This window comes from Oncorhynchus nerka, linkage group LG24 (assembly GCF_034236695.1).
Source record: "Oncorhynchus nerka isolate Pitt River linkage group LG24, Oner_Uvic_2.0, whole genome shotgun sequence".
NCBI lineage: Eukaryota > Metazoa > Chordata > Actinopteri > Salmoniformes > Salmonidae > Oncorhynchus > Oncorhynchus nerka.
In genome coordinates, this window is record NC_088419.1 from 26,943,684 (window position 1) to 26,970,184 (window position 26,501).

Below are 26,501 nucleotides of genomic sequence, written 5' to 3' on the forward strand. Positions count from 1 at the left end.
GTGGTAGTCTGAGAGACAGGGATACAGTGCTTGACCTATGACCCTACCGCCGCACTTCAACTTCAGATTAATAATGAATGCCTCAACACTGACAGGCAGCAACATTAGTGGTCTGGGGATGATTTAAAACAGGATTTGAAATTGACACTCAGTCATGCCTCATAAGAAACAGATCAGATAGATGTAATATTATCAAAAAGACTGGGGAGAGATGTAGCTTGATGGAATGGGAGGGGGGGTGCTTTGCTTTATATTTTGGGCTGTAATTATATGTGCCATAACAAATGTGCTATAACAAATGAACAAATACTTACATGCATATACAAAACTCATATGGTTGTCTTTGTAAGAATATGTCGAAGATAAATACACAATGCAGAGACAAGAGTACGAGAATAGAACTAACGATCAATGGAAATTAGGTTTTATTCTGTAATAGGGAATTATTGATCAATGGTTCAGAGACATGGGAGGAATATGTCTTCTGAAATAGGATACTTGTTATTTGGTCATGGGCAGGTTTTATTGCAAGGAATTCTAATTGGTCAACCACAGGCTAGGACTGGGTTATAAAACTACATGCTGTCCCTTTGTTCTGTGGAGAGAGATTCACTGGAGAGAACCACAGGAGAGAATCACTGTGAGAGCATCACCAAGGACAGGGGAGAATGACCACCTAATTCCCCGTATGATTTGTCCTCTTTGAAGAAACCTATTTTCCTCCCCCTGATTTGCTTTAGAGTTTGTGTTCTTGAAGAATAACATACATTGCTAACATCTTACATATTGCTTTGGTTACATGAAAATAATCTGTTTTGTCCTCCCTACAGTTCCTGAATGGAGAATAAGGCCATGTACCTGAGTACATACGAAGAGAGGGAGAACGGATCCTTCTATGAGGAGGGCTACGATGGCAGGAACCTATCAAAGCTCAACCTGTGTGAAGACGGTAAAGAAGCCATTTCCCTCTTGTCCTGTATAATTCCTTGCCCCTTGACCTTTCACATGTTTGCCCAGGGGCTTATAATCACCCTCACACATTCACACACACAGCATACTATCAGCACGTAGTGCTTTTTTCACCACTCGCTGGGTAAGGGAAATCTGTAGACCCCAGGAGTCAGATTTCCCTTACCCTTTTCCTTATATTTGCAGTTACAAGCATACCTCTAAAAAGGCCATGACCAAATCGGCTCAAATCGTCTTTGAATTCTGCCATTGATGTAAGAACTCATTTTGTGCCTCCATATGTGATGTGCTCATATTTCAACTCATGGAGTGATGCAAGCAGAGTTCCCTTTGACCCTACTTGGTCATGGCCTTTTTAGAGGATATGTGTGTAACTGCAAAGGTAAATATAGGAAATCTGAATATAGGAAGTCTGCCGAGTTCTCTCACTCAGCGAGCGGTCAATAAACACTAAGTGCTGATAGTATGTTGTGTGTGTGAGTGTGTGAGGGTCTTGGGTTTGGTCAGGTGCAGTTGAACAAATCAACTATACAGTGTTCACAAGTTAGGACCTCCGGCATGCCATGCTGGTGGGAAATGCATATCCAGCCTTAACAGTGAATCGGTACAAATTCAGTTGGCTTTTACTTGTCCAACTCAACTAATCTGTCCCTAAACTGCCAAGCATACTCACTGTAAACATTCAAGGATCCTGTTGCCATCACAAAACCTATTAAAAAAAGCCCGGCTGAACATGCAGCCACATAATGCCACATTTACTTGTGTTCTTTGGTGTTGTGTCCAATGTATTACAGCGTATATGTCTTAATGTTGCAGGGATTTTTAAAAGTAGAAGTTCTGTTCTGCTCCATCTCTATAAATATTCATTCTCTCATTGCCTGATGTCAGCTTGTGTTTAGACTTTATTGACCCCTACGAATGTCTAAGATAAGTAAATATTGTAATGTATATTGGCTATATCAGGGTGAATGGTAATGGATATATGATATACATGACGCCATACAAAGCACCAGCGTTTTTCTGTGGAAGGTTTATTTACATTAATTCTTTTTCACAGGAAAACTAGTGTGATTTAGTAAGCAGACAAATTCAACAGAAAAATGTCAAATTACCCACCCTTTATGTGACATAACTTCCAAAATGGAAATGTGTGCTTTAAGTCTTGCACTTTCACATTTTTTCACACTAACATTTGCATCCTGTAGCACAAACTCAAAAAGTTCTGGGACAATGTAAAGTCCATGGAGAATAAGAGCACCTCCTCCCAGCTGCCCACTGCACTGAGGCTAGGAAACACTGTCACCACCGATAAATCCACTATAATTGAGAATTTCAATAAGCATTTTTCTACGGCTGGCCATGAATTCCACCTGGCTACCCCTACCCCGGTCAACAGCCCTGCACTCCCCACAGCAACTTGCCCAAGCCTCCCCATTTCTCCTTCACCCAAATCCAGATAGCTGATGTTCTGAAAGAGTTGCAAAATCTGGACCCCTACAAATCAGCTGGGCTAGACAATCTGGACCCTCTCTATCTAAAATTATCTGCTGGAATTGTTGCAACCTCTATTACTATGCTGTTCAACCTCTCTTTCATATCACCTGAGATTCCCAAAGATTGGAAAGCAGCCGCGGTCATCCCCCTTTGAAAAGACAGTCTAGACCCAAACTGCTACAGACCTATATCTATCCTACCCTGCCTTTCTAAGGTCTTCGAAAGCCAAGTTAACAAACAGATCACCGACCATTTCGAATTCCACCGTACCTTCTCCGCTATTCAATCTGGTTTCAGAGTTGGTCATGGGTACAACTCAGCAACGCTCAAGGTCCTAAACAATATCATAACTGCCATCGATAAGAGACAATACTGTGCAGCCATATTCAACGACCTGGCCAAGGCTTTCGACTCTGTCAATCATCACATTCTTATCGGCAGACTCAATAGCCTTGGGTTCTCAAATGATTGCCTCGCTTGATTCACCAACTACTTCTCTGATAGAGTTCAGTGTGTTAAATCGGAGGGCCTGTTGTCCAGACCTCTGGCAGTCTCTATGGGGGTGCCACAGGGTTCAATTCTCGGGCCGACTCTTTTCTCTGTATACATCAATGGTGTTGCTCTTGCTGCTGGTGATTCTCTGATCCACCTCTACATAGATGACACCATTCTGTATACTTCTGGCCCCTCCTTGGACACTGTGTTAACTAACCTCCAGACGAGCTTCAATGCCATACAACTCTCCTTCCGTGGCCTCCAACTGCTCTTAAATGCTAGTAAAACTAAATGCATGCTCTTCAACCGATCGCTGCCCGCACCTGCCCGCCCGTCCAGCACCACTACTCTGGACGGTTCTTCCTTAGAATATGTGGACAACTACAAATGCCTAGGTGTCTGGTTAGACTGTAAACTCTCCTTCCAGACTCACATTAAGAATCCCCAATCCAAAATTAAATCTAGAATTGGCTTCCTATTTTACAACAAAGCCTCCTTCACTCATGCTGCCAAACATACCCTCGTAAAACTGACGATCCTACCGGTCTTCGACTTCGGCGATGTCATTTACAAAATAGCCTCCAACACTCTAGTCAACAAATTGGATGCAGTCTATCACAGTGCCATCCATTTTGTCACCAAAGCCCCATGTACTACCCACCACTGCGACCTGTATGCTCTTGTTGCCTGGCCCTCACTTCATACTCGTCACCAAACCCACTGGCTCCAGGTCATCTATAAGTCTTTGCTAGGTAAAGCCCCGCCTTATCTCAGCTCACTGGTCACCATAGCAGCACCCACCCGTAGCATGCGCTCCAGCAGGTATATCTCACTGGTCACCCGCAAGGCCAATTCCTTCTTTCGCCGCCTTTCCTTACAGTTCTCTGCTGCCAATGACTGGAACGAACTGCAAAAATCACTGAAGCTGGAGACACATATCTCCCTCACTAGCTTTAAGCACCAGCTGTCAGAGCAGCTCACAGATCACTGCACCTGTACATAGCCAATCTGTAAATAGCCCATCCAACTACCTCATCCCCATACTGTATTTATTCATTTATCTTGCTCCTTTGCACTCCAGTATATCTACTTGCACATCTTTTGCACATCTACCATTCCAGTGTTTAATTGCTATATTGTAATTACTTCGCCACCATGGCTTATTTATTGCCTTACCTCCTTTATCTTACCTTATTTGCACACACTGTATATAGACTTTTTCAAATGTATTATTGACTGTATGTTTGTTTATTCCATGTGTAACTCTGTGTTGCTGTATGTGTCGAACTGCTTTGATTTATCTTGGCCAGGTCGCAGTTGTAAATGAGAACTTGTTCTCAACTGGCCTACCTGGTTAAATAAAGGTGAAATAAAAAAATAAAAAACATTTAAAAAGGCACGTCAACAAACAAATGCTTAGTATTTGTATCATTGAGGTCTACGTTTGCACTGCTTAAATATGTAATGACCTCTACATTTCTATACATTCCATATATTTGAACAGTTTAAACAGCTCTGTTTTCTTTAGCCTTATGAAATTGTGTACTTCTGCTAGAGCGGCCCTTCTGCAAGGTTGTTGTTCACACAGAATCCCAGCAACCACAGCATATGTGCAGCACAGATCCATTGCATGTCTCTATGGACATGACATCACCTGTATTGGTACAATTGAAACCACCATACTGTAGGGCTGCAGAGCAGGCTCAAGACTGTTTATGGAAAATCGGTTGAGGGCCTTCTCTTCTAGAGACGTCTCCTCTGTGACTTCAGAGCTATATGCTCCACAGAGAGAAAGAGAGACAAGGAAGGATTGGGGGGACTACTCATTTTTAGTCTTGTGGCTGGGATTGCTTGCCAGGAGAACATAAAATGAAAGTGTGTAAAACTTTCCCCTTGGTCTCTCTCAGGACTGTCTCCTCAAAATAAGACAATGTGCTTCATGACCTAATAGCATTAGACACTTTGGAATTTATATCAGATTCCTATTGGACTGAGATTTTCTTAGCCTGAATAATGATGTCTTCTGTCACCCTACTTCTGGGCCTATTTGACCAGCAACAACAGTTTAATCCAAATAGCTTCCTCACAAGCACATGACACATACAAAAACTCCCAACTAGAATGCCACGATGACAGTTTTATGTTCGACCTGGACATTGTGTTAAGGGGTTAAATTACCGATTGTAGCTATTATTGCTCTGTATCTGTGTGGCAGCCCTGTGATGTACAGTATGGTGCCGCGGTGACCAATAGATCTCAGGCCAAATGCCAGACATGCAGACTTTGTTTTGACTCTCATGCTGACTACAATATCAGCCCAGTGAAGAATCAAGGCTGCCAACTCGCTACGTCAGTACTAATAGAACAATAATACAATCATTTGGGGGGATTTTTAGCACTCATAAAGTCTATGTCATGAGAGATGGCTGCAACAATGCAACAAGTCATTCAGTTGACAGTCAGGCATGCATTTTCATCACTGCATAAGAATATTATCCTCATGACATTTTATCCTCATTTCATACAGCTTCTTTTATCCTCATGGCCCCTCAATTCAGACACCCTCTAAGAGCCCTTGTATCCATCTTTGTCTTCCAATTCTAAAGAGATGTTTTCTTTTCAGCTGTTTCTGCCAAGAGGAGAAGAAAGCCAGACAATTGCTGCAGCCACCTGAACTCCCTGTCTGCCATCAAGTATGCCATCGTGTCTCTATACATCTTGGTACTCCTGAGCATCTTTGGCCTCTGTTTAGCAGGTAAGTCAAGTCACTTGAGTTACAAAGCATGTCATTGCCAAGCTGTCTATCTAAGGGTTTATATACACAAACCACATCAGCTCTATTTGGCTGGTTGAGTGAAATACGATAAATACCTTATTGAACACTGTCACTGTTATTCCAGTTCCCAAGAGGTGGATATATTATGCTATTCTTTACATTTTTCTCTGTGGGATCAAATGTGATTGAACTCAACGACATACACTGTCTGAAGCGGATATTCTGGTTGACTTGAAGTGAAAAACAGAATGAGTTGAGATGTGTTCAGTCCTTAAGTTCTTCAACTGAAATTTCAAATTGTTAGTGCATCTGGTTTCACTTGAGAACTCTGGTCTTCAGCCGTTTGCAACGAATGACATCAGTGATCCCACAAGATTAAGAATGGATGGGAAAACCTATGGCTACTGCCACATTTTAAACAGTTAGTCTGTCTCAGGAAACACATAAGGATTGTGCTTTGCAATTGTACTTCACTTTAAACATAAGTGACTGCCTATTTCAGTTTATGGATTAAGAGACATTTTTGTTTTTTTTTGAGAAAAGCCATTTCTTTGTACATTTGGAGAGTGTAGCTTGAGACCAATGAAAGCAGTAGGAGAATCAGCTTTTAGTCAAATCAAACAGACTGTAGCTTTGATTGTCGACAGGCTGTCTGCCCAAACAATGGCAATGGCAAAAGCCTATAGAGTAGTTGTAACATTCTTGGAACGATACATTTTTCTTAAGTAACCAACCTTGACATATGACTAAGGTTACCTGAGACATACTGTAATCCTCATCTTTAAAAGTTATGGTGCTGAAAGATGGCTACACTTCCCTATGGTATTTCTCAGTCATGTACCTGCCTCAGTGCATTACTTATGTGACATTGTGGAGAGAGAGGCCATGTGGATGGATTTGGCATGCAGAGACTGACAGGAACCTGTTTCCAATACTCCACTGCCCCTGGAGGGACTCCGCCATGGCCATCTTGGCTCTCACAAGGTCCGTGTGTGTGTGTTGTGCATTGTGATTGAGGAGAAACTGGACTCCCATCAACACGTTCGAGAGAGCTCGCCCACGGTGCTGCCTGGCGGCTGAGGCCCTTCCTTCCCACTCCTTGAAGTTGTGTCGTCAGGTAATGCAGTGCTGCAAGGTCTGTAGCCAACCCTGAGAAACAGTCATCAATCAGTCGTGACAGAGCTGTGCCTAGAGCCTCTCCACCTCAGCTCCAGGCCTGGGTCTTTGTGTCTGGGGAGGGATGTCTATAATGTGACTTGCCCAGGTTAGAATCTATGCCCTGGTGACCTTTGGTGTATCAGACCTGGGAAACACCTTGGTGTTTTAGTTAGATGTGAGCAGCAGGACTAACATAAAGGGAAGTGATGTGGTGTCAATGTTTTGACAGGTCTTTCAAAACGAATAACTATTCTGGTTATCGTTGTGTATCGCTGGCTGTGTGATACACGGCCATAATACATTTAAAGCTAGAATCCTTAAAGCTGAAACGCACATGTTCGTTTGGGATATTACAACAAAGAAGTTACTGCAAACCAATGGCGTTCGGGGCCATTTAAGATGGAGGGAGGATGATAAATGTTTTATGAGTATAGCTTTTTTTCTATTACAGCATATTGGATGACTGATTGGGATGACTCCATTCACCCAGTTGAATGTCACATCAATAGGTTTAGGTTACTACATGATACAAACATTTCCCTAAAGCCATCATGAGGTTGCTACAATCTAGCCTATGAATGAAAGTTTACAATGTAGGTGCAAACATGTCGAGAGAAAGATTTGAGGTGACAGACAGTGACACATGGACAGAGAGTGACACATTCAATTATGCCTTGCACACTCTTGCCTGCATCTAGCTGATCTAGGGTGTAATCATTAGTCCAACAGTTGCAAAAGTGAGTTTCTATTGGACAAATTCAGGAATGTTTATCCCCGTTTTGTTTAATTTGCATCCGTTTAAGAAAGGTTTTTCAAAAGAATCGGCGGAATGAATATACTCCTGATCACTTTCATAGGCACATATAAAGAGCTCATTGTATATATAATTCCTTCTCACATCTATGCGCTCTCCTCCTCTCACCATTTCCCTTTGCTTATGGACTTCAGTGCACAACACATCACCTGTCTGTGACCAGGCGAAAAAAAACTTTCCAAGCCAAAACTTCATAAATGCAACACACAGCCTACATTGTTGTCACCATATTAGCTAAAGTAACATCAACGTCAACATAGCTAATAGAACTAACACATTTGTAAACCTGCTAAGATCATGCAGTGCAGTGTACAGCTAGTAAGCAGTTTAGCCGTTACTCCAGAGGGCCCCGGTGGTAAAACTAAAAGCTTACCTTGACTTGGAAGAGTTCCAGTGTTGGATAGTCATAGCCAGATAGCTAACATAGCATCCCTCTGTTTGAGCTGGGTGTTTGAGTAGGCTAAACTAGCTAGCTGCATTTGTTAGTTAAATAAGTGAAAGTAAAACATTTTTAACTAAATCTCTCCCTCTCTCTCTCGCTCCTCCATTTTTAAAGAAATTAATTTGTTCAAAACTGTTCAACTATTGTCTTTATCTCTCTTTGAGTCAACAACTCACCACATTTTATGTACTGCGGTGCTAGCTTGCTGTAGCTTATGCTTTCAGTACTAGATTAATTCTCTGATCCTTTAATTGGGTGGACAACATGTCAAGAGCATGCTGCAAGAGCTCTGATAGGTTTGAGAATGTTCTCCGGAAGTTGTCATAATTACTGTGTACGTCTATGGAAAGGGGTGAGAACCATGAGTCTCCTAGGTTTTGTATTGAAGTCAATGTACCCAGTTTTCTCTCCTTGGACATCATTGCATGATGTCAGTGGTGATTTTAGCATGTAAATCTTGGTGTGGGATGCATGCCAGCAAAGCCACTACACAACACAACCCTAAGCAATACATGAATTGCACTATAACGATGACAAATGGTGCCCACAAACTGTTAGGGCCTACATAAAGCTGTCCCAACAGCAGAGTCCCAACGGCAGTTCCAACACCTTACCACTGCTACACCCGCCTATCAGTGGAGCCTTGTCTTGCAGTGAAACAACTCATTCAGAGTCATTTACTGCCTTTAAAAAAACATAGCTGATATGGCTGATTTGCTTAAAAAAAATGTTGTTTCTACTGACAATTGAGATGTACAAACTATGGCATAAGGGGACAACGAGCGGATAAGAGGCAATCTGTAATTTCGATTAAGACATTAATGAGTGAGCGACTTCAGACGTAGTCAATATAACTACTTGTTCAGCACTTTTGAAATGTACAGCAACAGAATTCAGAACATGGGCCGTTCTTACAGCGTACTCCCTGTACACCAAGTCAGAACCGTAGGATAAATAAAGGTTGGCATATAAGAAGACAATGACAGCTCTTACAATATTCAATGATTACATTTCTCTAAAAGGTTATAGGCTACATGTGCAGCAACACCGAGTCAGAACAGCAACATTAGAAAATAGACCAAATTGTTAGGGTGAGGCACATTGAACACCGTTTGGGTCACATTGAACACCATTTGGGTCAAAAAAGATACACGTCACAGAACACTATTTGACGTGTTTTTTGACACGTCAAATAACAGAATTCTATTACAGAATGTTGTTTGTGTGTAAGGACCGTCGCTGGGAGACGAGAAGCAAGTACAGGGAGTGAACATTTAATGGATAATAGACAAGAAACAAACAAGAACAGCGTCTGGGACAGGGGAAAACACAACAACATCAATGCTGACACAGGGAACAAACTGAGGAGCAGACGGATATAGAGGGGCAATCAACAAAGTAAAGAACTCCAGGTGAATCCAACGAGCGCTGATGCACGTAATGATGGTGCCAGGTGTGCGTAATGAAGGGCAGCCTGGCGCCCTCGAGCACCAGAGAGGGGAAGCGGGAGCAGGCGTGACAGTGTGCTGAATTTGCACATGCAAGCAAGTGCCACCACTACTATCAGTAGCACTGTCAAACCTGTACAAAAAAAGTGTTTTAAAAATCACACACCATACAATACCGCGTTGGTGAAAATTGACCAAATTATTAGGGTGAGGCATATGGGCTACTAATAGCTTTCTACACAACATACACTTTGTATTACTTTCTTAGCTACAGTATACATATCTCCCTTGCATATTACATCATTTATGCAGAAGCATACAAAACATTTTTGGACTGACCTTGTGATCTGCTCACACAGGAAGGTGACGCGACGGTCCTTTGTGGGAAAATTTTGTCATCAAAGTCTGGTATTCTCTTGATTTATGTTGGGAACTCTGAAAAAAAGCACACAGCCACTCCATTGAATAGCAGGCTAGTGGTTTCCTTGCAATGCTTGCAGTTAGCCACTGATTCCTTCCAAACGACTCATTGTTGAATTTGCGATTTCCAACTTGTTGTGTAATCTTTATGTTCAATGGTCGATGAGCACCGATATGTTTTATCTATAATTTCTCTTCATTATTTCTCTTCATATGACAAGGAAGGATTTGCCAGTAGATTGGCGACTTGATTCATGATGATGACTGCTAGCTAAGACTTTGAAAGCTACTGTACATATAACGTGATTTGACGTCATTTTATCTGTGGCCAATGACCTTGAGCCTTCTTGGAAGGGCACTTGTAATATAACTCTATGGCAGGACCCAAAGTGCTTACATTTTGGATGTCTACCCTTACTAAGGCCTCAAGCTTGGCGATGACATAGTGTCCCCATGAGTGACAGAACATTGAGCCAATCACAGCGCAATGCTCCTATTTTCTGCTGGTTCGTCCCACCACCACAAAAAGCACTGAACTAGGCTGAAACATCTGCATTTTCCAGCTGCCTTACTCAAAAAAAAAACAACAAAAAAAAATTGTATGCAGCTTTATTAACTAAATTATATTTATTCTTTATATTGTTTGCAAACTGATATGTGACACGTATAATGCTAAAATAGCATGCAAAACAGGCAAGTCCACTCCCAAAAAGTATATATATATATATACATACAGTATATATGTATTTTTTGATAAAAATGTGGGGCTCTGCCCCACCAGCCCTGAATGACAGGTCCCCACTGCACGCTCTATAGAACAGCAAAATATGTACTGCAAAAAATTATTGGATGCTCCTTTTTTCCGTTTTCATCAACAAAACAAAAACAATAACAAAGCCACTGGAGGCAAACGGTGGCACTGTTTCCCCAAATGCGGATTCTTACTTTAAATCCAATTTAGAATTATACTGTTGTTGCCTAGAATGATTTGGATAATTCTATAGCATCTGAAAGGAATCAGGCTCTTGGTATCCATGGCTGAGAAATGATATCCTAGTGACCAATTTAAGATGAATAAAGTAATGTTTCACTGTTAGATTCTAGCTCTATAACCCAGAGAAAACATGCAGTGTTGGACACCTCAGCATTATTAGTAATGAGGGAAGTTCCCGGACACAGACTTAAGCCCTGTTGGGTTGGTGAACAGCGGGAATCTAGATGATTAACTCTTTGTGTAATCTCTACGGAATTTCACACATGCCTTTCCAACTCTTCCCATCAGGACCATAATAACTGAAGTTCTGTAGGTGGATATAGGTCTAGGCAAAGCCAAGGCATTACTGGAGCCAACATGCAATACCATTGACACAATTTGAAAAGGAAGACGAAATCATGGGAGACAAACACTGTCGTGGAGGTATTTAGAAATGTTTGGTTTAGCATAAAGCTAATTTAAAAAGAAATCAAACAGAGCTTTCAAATAGTCCCTCTGAAATGAAATGTGGATCATTAGAGAGGATGAATGAGACTAACATAACATAATGACTGCTGTGGAGGGGGACATTTCACAGGGACCCTGCCAAGTTTCCAGTGTGAACCAACACCCATCCATTTTTTTATACAGATTTGCTTTTCATTTGTGTTCATTTGTGAATATTTATGAGGTTTCCCTATATGACCTGGGCAGGGCTCTGCTTCAAACTCCTAGCCAGCACATTAAATATCCAGGCCTGACATCTGAACCTTTAATCCATGCTTTTAGATAGATAAGAGAGAGGGGTTATATCACTCCATATTTCAAGTCATTTCGATGTACTCGCTGACCCATGCTGAGAGATCACAGCCCTGTAAGGTCGGAGAAGGCACGGCATGAATACAGATCTGAACCCTGTGCTCCCGTATCAAAGGATGTTCTCAAACTTTCCATAGACCGACTGTATGTACACCTCTGACTCAGAATGGCTGTTGCAGCTGTTAAACAGTTGAACAGTTTACATACAATCAAAGTCATCTGCTACTTAGTAGCATTAGTATAACTACACATTACTCTGACAATCACAATAACTATCACCCTACTTCTCAGGAATTGAGATGGGATGGAAGAGCCGAGGACAGTAAGGAGGGAACAATGGAGAGAACAGAGAAAATAGAGATACAACAGTTAGATTAGCCTAAATCTCAGAAGCTGAGCAGAGCAGTGAATAAAAATCAAAGCACTATGGCTACTCGGCACATGATGTTGAGAGTGTATGAGAAGTGAGTTACCCAGCTAGTGTTTAGTTTCCAGTTCAAAATGAACTCCCAGTGGGAACTCCCTGATTATGTCTGGCTCTCTCAGCTGCCTGATAGGGCTTAACCGTGTTTCAGAGACTGTTCCAGTGAGTTTAACAAACTTTGGGATCCTTGCACTCAGTTATATAAATGCTGCTGTGTGCATGGAAAGCAATTGCACTTTTAATCCTCCATGTTTATGAGTACAATTCACGGACTTGTTTGGCCAATGTTCCTAGATGTGAAGGAACCGGTGCAGTAAAGAGGAAAAAAATCTGCAAAAAATAAAAATGTCAACCCAAAAGGAGTATGTCACTGAGAACATGTATTATTTTAATGAATCACTGTGCTCATTCCCACTGTCAATAACTAATAGTGAAGAGAGGCAGGTCCCTATTCTAGGTACATAACTAATGTGTCCTATTTCTATTTCAATAGCAAAACAAATTGCAGCTGCTTTAAAAAAAAAACTTGCTACAGGAGTCTGTATAAATGGACCCTATGACTCATAATCAAGTGGTGCCTAGTTAATCAACAAGCTATGTGAGCTATAAACCCTTTACAGTTGGTGGATGTTTCAAAACATGAAAACACCAGGATTTGCTGGAAACCAAAGTGGTTTATGGGTAATAAAATAACCACTCCCCAAACCTTTTCCTGCGTAGTCCTGTTCCAAATGCCTACAGGTCATCTCTACAAACAATATTAAACAAACCAGAGAAACCTGTTCATTGTTTTAAAGGCCGACTAGTAGCCTAGTCACAATGGACTTGGACACATACTGTACACACTATTTGGGTCATGATACATTAATTTCCAATGTATTTGAATGTACAATATGTTGACTAATTTGAATGCATACAGAAACTGATTTAAAAAAAAATATATATATATATATATATATATATATACAGTATATTTGTGTTTTATTTCACCAGGTAGGCCAGTTGAGAACAAGTTCTCATTTACAACTGCGACCTGGTCAAGATAAAGCAAAGCAGTGAGACAAAAACAACGACACAGAGTTACACATAAACAAACGTACAGTCAATAACACAATAGAAAAGAAAAATAGAAAAAAATCTATGTACAGTGTGTGCAAATGTAGAAGAGTAGGGAGGTAAGCAATAAATGGGCCATAGAGGTGAAATAATTACAATTTCGCATTAATACTGGAGTGATAAATGTGCAGATGAGGATGTGCAAATAGAGATATTGGGTTGCAAAAGATCAAGAGGGTAAGTAATAATATGGGTATGAGGTAGTTGGGTGTGCTATTTACAGATTGGCCGTGTACAGGTACAGTAAGCTGCTCTGACAGCTGATGCTTAAATTTAGAGAGGGAGATATAAGACTCCAGTTTCAGTGATTTTTGCAATTCGTTCCAGTCATTGGCAGCAGAGAACTGGAAGGAAAGGTAGCCAAAGGAAGTGTTGGTTTTGGGGATGACCAGTGCAATATACCTGCTGGAGTGCGTGCTACGGGTGGGTGTTGTTATGGTGACCAGTGAGCTGAGATAAAGTGGGGATTTACCTAGCAAAGGCTTATAGATGACCTGGACGGATATGTAGTGAGGGACAGCCAACGAGAGCATACAGGTCGCAGTGGTGGGTATTATATGGGGCTTTGGTGACAAAACGGATGGCACTGTGATAGACAACATCCAGGTTGTTGAGTACAGTGTTGGGGGCTATTTTGTAAATTACATCGCCGAAGTCAAGGATCTGTAGGACAGTCAGTTTTACGAGGGTATGTTTGGCAGCATGAGTGAAGGATGCTTTGTTGTGAAATAGGAAGCCGATTCTAGATTTATTTTGGATTGGAGATTCTTAATGTGAGTCTGGAAGGAGAGTTTACAGTCTAACCAGACACCTAGGTATTTGTAGTTGTCCACATATTCTAGGTCAGGACCGTCCAGAGTAGTGATGCTAGTCGGGCGGAAGGTTGCGGGCAGCGATCGGCACCTAGTTTTACTAACATTTAAAGCAGTTGGAGGCCACGGAAGGAGTGTTGTATGGCATTGAAGCTCATTTGGAGGTTTGCTAACACAGTGTCCAAAGAAGGGCCAGATGTATACAGAATGGTTTTGTCTGTGTAGAGGTGGATCAGAGAATCACCAGCAGCAAGAGCAACATCATTGATGTATACAGAGAAAAGAGTCGGCCCGAGAATTGAACCCTGTGGCACCCCCATAGAGACCGCCAGAAGTCTGGACAACAGGCCCAACGATTTGATACACTGAACTCTATCTGAGAAGTAGTTGGTGAATGCGGTGATTGAGTCGAAAGCCTTGACCAGGTTGATGAAGATGGCTGCATAGTACTGTCTTTTATCGATGGCGGTTATGATATCGTTTAGGACCTTGAGTGTGGCTGAGGTGCACCCATGACCAGCTCGGAAACCAGATTGCATAGTGGAGAAGGTACGGTGGGATTTGAAATGGTCGGTGATCTGTTTGTTAACTTGGCTTTCGAAGATTTTAGAAGGCAGGGCAGGATGGATGTAGGTCTATAACAGTTTGGGTCTAGAGTGTCTCCCCCTTTGAAGAGGGGGATGACCGCGGCAGCTTTCCAATCTTTGGGGATCACAGACAATACAAAAGAGAGGTTGAATAGGCTAGTAATAGGGGTTGCAACAATTTCGGCGGATAATTTTAGAAAGACAGGGTCCAGATTGTCTAGCCCTGCTGATTTGTAGGGGTCCAGATTTTGCAGCTATTTCAGAACATCAGCTGTCTGGATTTGGGTGAAGGAGAAGCAGGGGGGGAGCTTGGGCAAGTTGCTGCAGGGGGTGCTGAGATGTTGGCCGGGGTAGGGGTAGCCAGGTGGAAAGCATGACCAGCCGTGGAAAAATGCTTATTGAAATGATCGATTATCGTAGATTTATTGGTGGTGACAGTGTTTCCTATCCTCAGTGCAGTGTGCAGCTGGGAGGAGGTCCTCTTATTCTCCATGGACTTTACAGTGTCCCAAAACCTTTTGGAATTAGTGCTACAGGAAGCAAATTTCTGTTTGAAAAAGCTAGCCTCAGCTTTCCTAACTGACTTGAGTATGTTGGTTCCTGACTTTCCTGAAAAGTTGCATATCGCGGGGGCTATTCGATGTTAATGCAGAACGCCACAGTATGTTTTTGTGCTGGTCAAGGGCAGTCAAGTCTGGGGTGAACCAAGGGCTATATCTGTTCTTAGTTCTTTATTTTTGGAATGGGGCATGCTTATTTAAGATGGTGATGAAAGAAAGCACTTTTGAAGAGCAACCAGGCATACTCTACTGACGGGATGAGGTCAATATCCTTTCAGGATACCCGGGCCAGGCCGATTAGAAAGGCCTGCTCGCTGAAGTGTTTTAGGGAGTGTTTGACAATGATGAGGAGTGGTCGTTTGACCGCGGACCCATTACTCAAGCAGGCAATGAGGCAGTGATCGCTGAGATCCTGGTTGAAGACAGCAGAGGTGTATTTAGAGGGAAAGTTGGTCAGGATGATATCTAAGAGGGTGTCCATGGTTACGGATTTCGGGTTATACCTTGTAGGTTCCTTGATAATTTGTGTGAAATTGAGAGCATCTAGTTTAGATACTCATGTTTCAGCTGGGCAGCAATACAACTATTCTGCTCCTGCATCTGGTGTCCTTTATGGGAAATGTGTTTTGCATGGTGTCCAACAAACATTCCTATGGACAAGGAGATTGCCCAATACATCACCTTTCAGAGGAGCTGATTTCTAAATAGCATTGACACTTCATAGGTGTCCAGGACAGAAGAGGGGAAGGTTGACCAACACTGAAAAAGTAGACCTTTGAGAACGGTAGATAAGGTTGGAGAGTAGACCTAGGACTACCAAAAATATCTGTATTTTTGTTATTCCTGCCGCAACCATGATGCAAGTTTATGACATAATGGTAATGGCATTTCACTATAAACTGTGCCCTGCTAAAGTCCTCTTGATGTTTTGTTTACATACAATTTCTATCTGTAATTTTGCCAAACTACCACAGAATTTTTTTCAACATCCCATTTTTGGCTCAATGTGACAATGTACTCTATATAGTGTGTGTCAGGGCCTGCCTGGCATATGTCTGACATCTAAGAGATTTAAAAGAGCAGCATTTTAATTTTGAGCAGGCCCAGTTCCATGTGGAGATACTGAACCTCATCCATCTGGGTAAATAGATACTCAGAGAGACACTGCTGAGAGAGAGCATTCAACAGGAAAACCTTTTTGCTCTGTCACGATGGCCTCACAGTCATTTCTATCCAGATGGTTATGTTGATGCATTAATTGGAAATCCGGTGACTTGATTTAGTTCTACAGGCTCAACACCAGGTTAAGATGCTCTGAGGTTCAAATCAAATTGTATATGTCACATGCGCCGAATACAACAAGTGTAGACCTTACAGTGAAATGCATAGTTACAAGCCCTTAACCAACAGTGCTTTAAGAAGTTAAGAAGAAACATATGTTAAGCAAAAACGACATAAGCTGAAAAATAGAAAATAAAAGTAACAAATAATTCAAGCGCAGCAATAAAATAACAATAGTGAGGCTATATACAGAGGGTACCACTACAGAGTCAATGTTTAGGGGCACCGGTTAGTTGGGGTAATTGAGGTCATATGTACATGAAGGTAGAGTTAAAGTGATCATGCACAGATAATAAACAGAGAGTAGCAGCAGCGTAAAAGAGGGGTCTGGGTAGCCCTTTGATTAGCTGTTCAGGAGTCTTATGGCTTGGGGGTAGAAGCTTAACAGCTTCTGGAAGCCTTTTGGACCTAGACTTGATGCTCCGGTACCGCTTGCTGTGCGGTAGCAGAGAGAACAGTCTATGACTAGGGTGGCTGGCATCTTTGACTATTTTTAGGGCCTTCCTCTGACACCGCCTGGTATAGAGATCCTGGATGACAGGAAGCTTGGCCCCAGTGATGTACTGGGCCGTACGCACTACCCTCTGTAGTGGCCGAGCAGTTGCAATACCAGGCTGTAATGCAACCAGTCAGGATGCTCTCGATGGTGCAGCTGTAAAACCTTTCGAAGATGTGAAAACCCATGCCAAATCTTTTCAGACTCCTGAGGGGGAATAGGCTTTGTCCTGCCCTCTTCACGGCTATCTTAGTGTGTTTGGACCATGATGGTTTGTTGGTGATGTGGACACCAAGGAACTTGAAGCTCTCGACCCGCTTGATTACAGCCCATCAATGTGAATGGGGGCGTGTTTGGCCCTCCTTTTCCTGTATTCCACAATCGTCTCCTTTGTCTTGATCACGTTGAGGGAGAGGTTGTTGTCCTGCCACCACACGGCCACACAGGACTGAGCACGCACCCCTGAGTGGTCCCTGTGTTGAGGATCAGCGCGGCGGATATGTTGTTACCTACCCTTAGCACCTGGGGGTAACATGTCAGGAAGTCCAGGATCCAGTATAGGGGATAACCTGCCTAAATGACTAACGACCCGTAGCACTCACGTCTGTAGCCATGAAACGCTTTGGTCATGGATCACATCTACACCATTATCCCAGAAACCCTAGACCCACTCTAATTTGCATACTACACCAACAGATCCACAGATGATGCAATCTCTATTGAACTCCACACTGCCCTTTCCCACCTGGACAAAAGGAACACCTATGTGAGAATGCTATTCATTGACTACAGCTTAGCTTTCAACACCATAGTGCCCTCAAAACTCATCACTAAGCTAGGGACCTTGGGACTAAACACCTCCCTCTGCAACTGGATCCTGGACTTCCTGACTGGCCGCCCCCAGGTGGTAAGGGTAGGTAATAACACATCTGCCACGCTGATCCTCAACACAGGGCCCCTCAGGGGTGCGTGCTCAAAACTCATGACTGCGCGACCAGGCACGACTCCAACACCATCATTATGTTTGCTGATGACACAACAGCGGTAGGCCTGAATACCGACAACGATGAGACAGCCTATAGATAGGATAGGTTTTACAGCTGCACCATCGAGAGCATCCTGATCGGTTGCATCACTGCCTGGTATGGAAACTGCTTGGCCTCCGACCGCAAGGCACTACAGAGGTTAGTGCGAACGCTCAGTACATCACCGGGGCCAATAATAATTGTCAAAGAGCCACCCTAGTCATAGACTGTTCTCTCTGCTACCACATGGCAAGCGGTACCGGAGCAACAAGTCTAGGTTCAAGAGGCTCCTAAATAGCTTCTACCCCCAAGTCATAAGACTCCTGAACAGCTAATCAAATGGCTACCTAGACTATTTGCATTGCCCCCCCCCACCTCTGGAACTCTGCTGCTATTCTCTGTTATATCTATGCATAGTTACATTAATAACTCTACCTACATGTACATATTACCTCAATTACCTGTGTGCCTGTGTGCCCCCGCACATTGACTCTGTGCCAGTACCCCTTGTATATAGCCCCGCTATTGTTATTTACTGCTGCTCTTTAATCATTTGTTATTCTTATCTCTTACTTTTTGGGGGGTATTTTCTTAAAACTGCATTGTTGGTTAAGGGCTTGTAAGTAAGCATTTCGCTGTAAGGTTACCTGTTGTATTTGGCGCATGTTTTTGGCGCATGTGACAAATAACATTTGATTTAATTTGATGTTATGTATGCAGGATATGATCTGGTATGGGCACTGGGCGCTGGGGCTTTCTTGGCCAAGTGTGTGGAGTGCAAAAGATTAAGTAAAACTGTAGATCACAGTTGCAAACCTCTCTCCTTACACATAACCGCACTGCTGGCCAACATAACCACCAACTGTCAGATTAAATGAAAATCTGTGGTCTGATGCGAACCTTGTAAATTTCCATTAACTGTGACCAGCTAGAAAGGCACAACTTAGGAGACATTCAAATCCAGTCAGAGTTCTTGGGGAAATAGTGAGAAGCTGAGCTTAGCATAACCGCCCCAAAAAATCACAATGTCTGAAGTTATCTAGGACCATATTTGCATACTTCATATAACAGAGTACAAGATAAACATTCACATGAATCAAGAACACGTGTCATACCTAGTTTATCCATAGAATAACTTTCTCAGTATGTAATTCAAACCACAAATCGAGCCACTCCTCGGAGCTCAAAGAGAACCTCAATAGTACTGCCACACCCAACTATTGGATTTATGTGCTCATTTTCAATTTATTTCTTATTTTTACGTGTTTATACTTGATATGTGTGAGAAGTGAACTTGCATATGTGCTTCATAAACAGTCCAAAGATGACAAAGATTTTCCGCAAACATGTGTAGCTTGGCAACAGAGTTAAAGCCTTGGCTGGAACCCTCTCTTGTCTCCAAGAGCCCCTTCTTGCCCGGTTTCCTTCCATTCTTCTCTGGAAAAGCCCCTTTAATGAAGTTCTAAGCTGATGTTGAAGTTCTAAGCTAATGTTCAGGCTCCTCTGCGCCCAACTCATTACAGACAGGGATTCATCTTTTGGGTACCCGTTGGAGAAGTCCTGCACCCTATAGGCTCACTGGGAAGTCATGAATCAATCCCCATTCAGACAAAGAGATAGTTAAACGGTGTGTCAATTCACATTTGAACCCTAATTGGTTTGGCCCGTTGCTGGACTGTGCACTTTGCAGCTCCTAGCTGTTATAATGAGTTGTCCCCATGTGCTGAATTCATTCCACCCAGAGTGCTTTGTCAGCTGTTCTATTGAAGATAGCCAGGGGTAAGTGATGAAAGAGCAGATAAGCTTAACTCTTTTTCCATATCTGGACTGGATTTGGTAAATGTTGACAATAACTTCCTTTCAATATAAAGTTAGGTTGGGAAGTGTTGATTGAATCTTAGTTTTTCTTTGGCTGTCGGTGGTCCCTCCTAACCGACCGGGACAAAACCCCTTCATGTCAAGAGGTTTAGAGGAAAGACACTATTCCACTTGACACCAAGTCGCAGCCAACTTTCAAGGACCCCAAGTAGTTCACAACAGACAAGTTTTTGAAAAATGTCAGGCGCTATTGCTCAGGCTCTGCCCGCCAAATAACCCAGCGGTGTTATTGATATAACTTTCCACAAATGACTACAGTGATTCTAGAAGTCTGCACACTCAGATGTCACAGCAGGCTTACAGCATTTACATTTAAAAAAATATTTTTTTCTTTCACCTTTATTTAACCAGGTAGGCCAGTTAAGTTCCCATTTACAACTGCAACCTGGCCATGATTTAAAAAAAGCAGTGAGACAAAAACAACAACAAACGTACAGTCAATAACACAAAAGAAAAGAAAATATAAAAATCTATGTACAGTGTGTGCAAATGTAGAAGAGTAGGGAGGTACATTTACATTTAAGTCATTTAGCAGACGCTCTTATCCAGAGCGACTTACAAATTGGTGCATTCACCTTATGACATCCAGTGGAACAGTAGTGCATCTAAATATTTTAAGGGGGGGGGGTGAGAGGGATTACTTTATCCTATCCTAGGTATTCCTTAAAGAGGTGGGGTTTCAGGTGTCTCCGGAAGGTGGTGATTGACTCCGCTGTCCTGGCGTCGTGAGGGAGTTTGTTCCACCATTGGGGGGCCAGAGCAGCGAACAGTTTTGACTGGGCTGAGCAGGAACTGTACTTCCTCAGTGGTAGGGAGGCGAGCAGGCCAGAGGTGGATGAACGCAGTGCCCTTGTTTGGGTGTAGGGCCTGATCAGAGCCTGGAGGTACTGAGGTGCCGTTCCCCTCACAGCTCCGTAGGCAAGCACCATGGTCTTGTAGCGGATGCGAGCTTCAACTGGAAGCCAGTGGAGAGAGCGGAGGAGCGGGGTGACGTGAGAGAACTTGGGAAGGTTGAACACCAGACGGGCTGCGGCGTTCTGGATGAGTTGTAGGGGTTTAATGGCACAGGCAGGGAGCCCAGCCAACAGCAAGTTGCAGTAATCCAGACGGGAGATGACAAGTGCCTGGATTAGGACCTGCGCCGCTTCCTGTGTGAGGCAGGGTGCGGATGTTGTAGAGCATGAACCTACAGGAACGGGCCACCGCCTTGATGTTAGTTGAGAACGACAGGGTGTTGTCCAGGATCACGCCAAGGTTCTTAGCGCTCTGGGAGGAGGACACAATGGAGTTGTCAACCGTGATGGCGAGATCATGGAACGGGCAGTCCTTCCCCGGGAGGAAGAGCAGCTCCGTCTTGCCGAGGTTCAGCTTGAGGTGGTGATCCGTCATCCACACTGATATGTCTGCCAGACATGCAGAGATGCGATTCGCCACCTGGTCATCAGAGGGGGAAAGGAGAAGATTAATTGTGTGTCGTCTGCATAGCAATGATAGGAGAGACCATGTGAGGTTATGACAGAGCCAAGTGACTTGGTGTATAGCGAGAATAGAGAGGGCCTAGAACAGAGCCCTGGGGGACACCAGTGGTGAGAGCACGTGGTGTGGAGACGGATTCTCGCCACGCCACCTGGTAGGAGCGACCTGTCAGGTAGGACGCAATCCAAGCGTGGGCCGCGCCGGAGATGCCCAACTCGGAGAGGGTGGAGAGGAGGATCTGATGGTTCACAGTATCGAAGGCAGCCGATAGGTCTAGAAGGATGAGAGCAGAGGAGAGAGAGTTAGCTTTAGCAGTGCGGAGCGCCTCCGTGATACAGAGAAGAGCAGTCTCAGTTGAATGACTAGTCTTGAAACCTGACTGATTTGGATCAAGAAGGTCATTCTGAGAGAGATAGCGGGAGAGCTGGCCAAGGACGGCACGTTCAAGAGTTTTGGAGAGAAAAGAAAGAAGGGATACTGGTCTGTAGTTGTTGACATCGGAGGGATCGAGTGTAGGTTTTTTCAGAAGGGGTGCAACTCTCGCTCTCTTCAAGACGGAAGGGACGTAGCCAGCGGTCAGGGATGAGTTGATGAGCGAGGTGAGGTAAGGGAGAAGGTCTCCGGAAATGGTCTGGAGAAGAGAGGAGGGGATAGGGTCAAGCGGGCAGGTTGTTGGGCGGCCGGCCGTCACAAGACGCGAGATTTCATCTGGGAGAGAGGGGAGAAAGAGGTCAGAGCACAGGGTAGGGCAGTGTGAGCAGAACCAGCGGTGTCGTTTGACTTAGCAAACGAGGATCGGATGTCGTCGACCTTCTTTTCAAAATGGTTGACGAAGTCATCTGCAGAGAGGGAGGAGGGGGAGGGGAGGAGGATTCAGGAGGGAGGAGAAGGTTGCAAAGAGCTTCCTAGGGTTAGAGGCAGATGCTTGGAATTTAGAGTGGTAGAAAGTGGCTTTAGCAGCAGAGAGAGAAGAGGAAAATGTAGAGAGGAGGGAGTGAAAGGAAAGCAATAAATATTAAATAATTACAATTTAGCATTAAGTAGAGATACTGGGGTGAAAAAGAGCAAGAAGGTAAGTAATAATATGGGGATGAGGTAGATGGGTGTGCTATTTACAGATTGACTGTGTACAGGTACAGTGATTGGTAACCTGCTCAGACAGCTGATGCTTAAACTTAGAGAGGGAGATACAAGACTCCAGCTTCAGAGATTTTGCCATTTGTTCCAGCTATTGGCAGCAGAGAACTGGAAGGAATGGCAGCCAAAGGAAGTTTTGGCTTTGGGGATGACCAGTGAAATATACCTGCTGGAGTGCGTGCTATGGGTGGGTGTTGCTATGGTAGCCAGTGAGCTGAGATAAGGCGGGGCTTTACCTAGCAAAGACTTATAGATGACCTGGAGCCAGTGGGGTTGGCGACGGATATATAGTGAGAGCCAGTCAATGAGAGCATACAGCTCACAGTGGTGGGTAGTATATGGGGCTTTGGTGACAAAACAGATTGCACTGTGATAGACTACATCCAGTTTGCTGAGTAGAGTGTTGGAGGCTATTTTGTAAATTACTTGGCCGAAGTCAAGGATCGGTAAGATGGTCAGTTTTACGAGGGTATGTTATAGATTTATAGATTTAAGTAAAATTCCTCTGTCTAATTACTTGGTTTACTCGTGGTTCAAAGTTGTACACTTGTGGTACAGGCGGTAGGTAGCCTAGAGGTTAAGAGTGTTGGGCCAGTAACTGAAAGGTTGCTGGTTTGAATCTCTGAGCCGACTGGGTAAAAAAATTGGTTGATGTTCCTTTGTCTAAAGCACTTAACCATAATTGCTCCTGTAAGTCGCTCTGGATAAGATTGTCTGCTAAATTACTCAAATGTGATAAAGCTCTAGTGTTGACAGACCATGACCTAGAATATGCCTTCACCCTCTGAATTTCAACATTAGTAGTACATAGATGGAATGTGTATATACGTTTGGAAAAATTAAGGGATAATACACTGCTCAAAAAAATAAAGGGAACACTAAAATAACACATCCTAGATCTGAATGAATGGAATATTCTTAATAAATACTTTTTTTCTTTACATAGTTGAATGTGCACAAAAATTATCAATGGAAATCAAATTTATCAACCCATGGAGGTCTGGATTTGGAGTCACACTCAAAATTAAAGTGGAAAACCACACTACAGGCTGATCCAACTTTGATGTAATGTCCTTAAAACAAGTCAAAATGAGGCTCAGTAGTGTTTGTGGCCTCCATGTGCCTATATGACCTCCCTACAACGCCTGGGCATGCTCCTGATGAGGTGGCGGATGGTCTCCTGAGGGATCTCCTCCCAGACTCGTGGACAGTCTGTGGTGCAACGTGGCGTTGGTGGATGGAGCGAGACATGATGTCCCAGATGTGTATGTTGACCTGTTTAAAGGTCTTACTCACGTCGGCTATGGAGAGCGTGATCACACAGTTGTCCGGAACAGCTGATGCTCTCATGCATGCCTCAGTGTTGCTAGCCTCGAAGCGAGCATAGAAGTGATTTAGCTCGTCTGGTAGGCTCGTGTCACTGGGCAGCTCGCGGCTGGGCTTCCCTTTGTAGTGTGTAATAGTTTGCAAACCCTGCCACATCCGACGAGCGTTGGAGCCGGTGTAGTATGATTCAATCTTAGCCCTGTATTGACACTTTGCCTGTTTGATGGTTTGTCGCAGGGCATAACGGGATTTCTTGTAAGATTCCGGGATAGAGTCCCATACCTTGAAAGCGGAAGCTCTACCCTTTAGCTCAATGCGAATGTTGCCTGTAATCCATGGCTTCTGGTTGGGGTATGTACGTACAGTCACTGTGGGGACGATGTCCTCAATGCACTTATTGATAAAGCCAGTGACTGATGTGGTGTATTCCTCAATGTCATCGGAACAATCCCGGAACATGTTCCAGTCTGTGATAGCAAAGTAGTCCTGTAGTTTAGCATCTGCTTCATCTGACCATTTTTTTATAGACCGAGTCACTGGTGCTTGCTGCTTTAATTTTTGCTTGTAAGCAGGATTCAGGAGGATAGAGTTGTGGTCGGATTTACCAAATGGAGGGCGAGGGAGAGCTTTGTACACGTCTCTTTGTGTGGAGTACAGGTGATCTAGATTTTTCCCCCCTCTGGTTGCACATTTAACATGTTGATAGATTGATTTAAGTTACCTGCATTAAAGTCTCCGGCCACTAGGAGCGCTGCCTCTGGGTGAGTCGTTTCCTGTTTGCTTATTTCCTTATACAGCTGACTGAGTGCGGTCTTAGTGCCAGCATCTGTCTGTGGTGGTAAATAAACAGCCACGAAAAGTATAGCTGAGAACTCTCTAGGCAAGTAGTGTGGCCTGCAGTTTATCTCGATATACTCTACTTCAGGCGAGCAAAATCTAGAGACTGCACAGCGAATAGCTGCTGACAAATCATTTACATTACATTTAAGTCATTTAGCAGACGCTCTTATCCAGAGCGACTTACAAATTGGTGCATTCACCTTATGACATCCAGTGGAACAGCCACTTTACAATAGTGCATCTAAATCTTTTAAGGGGGTGAGAAGGATTACTTTATCCTATCCTAGGTATTCCTTAAAGAGGTGGGGTTTCAGGTGTCTCCGGAAGGTGGTGATTGACTCCGCTGTCCTGGCGTCGTGAGGGAGTTTGTTCCACCATTGGGGGGCCAGAGCAGCGAACAGTTTTGACTGGGCTGGCGGGAACTGTACTTCCTCAGTGGTAGGGAGGCGAGCAGGCCAGAGGTGGATGAACGCAGTGCCCTTGTTTGGGTGTAGGGCCTGATCAGAGCCTGGAGGTACTGAGGTGCCGTTCCCCTCACAGCTCCGTAGGCAAGCACCATGGTCTTGTAGCGGATGCGAGCTTCAACCGGAAGCCAGTGGAGAGAGCGGAGGAGCGGGGTGACGTGAGAGAACTTGGGAAGGTTGAACACCAGACGGGCTGCGGCGTTCTGGATGAGTTGTAGGCGTTTAATGGCACAGGCAGGGAGCCCAGCCAACAGCGAGTTGCAGTAATCCAGACGGGAGATGACAAGTGCCTGGATTAGGACCTGCGCCGCTTCCTGTGTGAGGCAGGGTCGTACTCTGCGGATGTTGTAGAGCATGAACCTACAGGAACGGGCCACCGCCTTGATGTTATTTGAGAACGACAGGGTGTTGTCCAGGATCACGCCAAGGTTCTTAGCCCTCTGGGAGGAGGACACAATGGAGTTGTCAACCGTGATGGCGAGATCATGGAACGGGCAGTCCTTCCCCGGGAGGAAGAGCAGCTCCGTCTTGCCGAGGTTCAGCTTGAGGTGGTGATCCGTCATCCACACTGATATGTCTGCCAGACATGCAGAGATGCGATTCGCCACCTGGTCATCAGAAGGGGGAAAGGAGAAGATTAATTATGTGTAGTCTGCATAGCAATGATAGGAGAGACCATGTGAGGTTATGACAGAGCCAAGTGACTTGGTGTATAGCGAGAATAGGAGAGGGCCTAGAACAGAGCCCTGGGGGACACCAGTGGTGAGAGCACGTGGTGAGGAGACAGATTCTCGCCACGCCACCTGGTAGGAGCGACCTGTCAGGTAGGACGCAATCCAAGCGTGGGCCGCGCCGGAGATGCCCAACTCGGAGAGGGTGGAGAGGAGGATCTGATGGTTCACAGTATCGAAGGCAGCCGATAGGTCTAGAAGGATGAGAGCAGAGGAGAGAGAGTTAGCTTTAGCAGTGCGGAGCGCCTCCGTGATACAGAGAAGAGCAGTCTCAGTTGAATGACTAGTCTTGAAACCTGACTGATTTGGATCAAGAAGGTCATTCTGAGAGAGATAGCGGGAGAGCTGGCCAAGGACGGCACGTTCAAGAGTTTTGGGAGAGAAAAGAAAGAAGGGATACTGGTCTGTAGTTGTTGACATCGGAGGGATCGAGTGTAGGTTTTTTCAGAAGGGGTGCAACTCTCGCTCTCTTCAAGACGG

The 26,501-nt window shown here is 44.0% G+C and overlaps 1 protein-coding gene across 2 annotated transcripts in view; it reads left to right on the top strand.

Annotated features, from left to right (window-relative positions):
- Positions 1 to 26,501, top strand: part of LOC115107753 (scavenger receptor class A member 5) — an 88,639-nt gene that overhangs the window by 2,011 nt on the left and 60,127 nt on the right. Inside the window, exons 1-3 of one of the 2 annotated variants that reach the window (XM_029631367.2) lie at positions 608 to 686; positions 831 to 949; positions 5,582 to 5,713. In XM_029631367.2, coding sequence (XP_029487227.1) covers positions 838 to 949; positions 5,582 to 5,713 — 244 coding nt within the window. In that variant the 5' untranslated portion in view covers positions 608 to 686; positions 831 to 837. Of the gene's footprint in view, positions 1 to 607; positions 687 to 830; positions 950 to 5,581; positions 5,714 to 26,501 lie in introns of those variants that run through there. The other variant, XM_029631366.2, reaches the window with a different exon arrangement.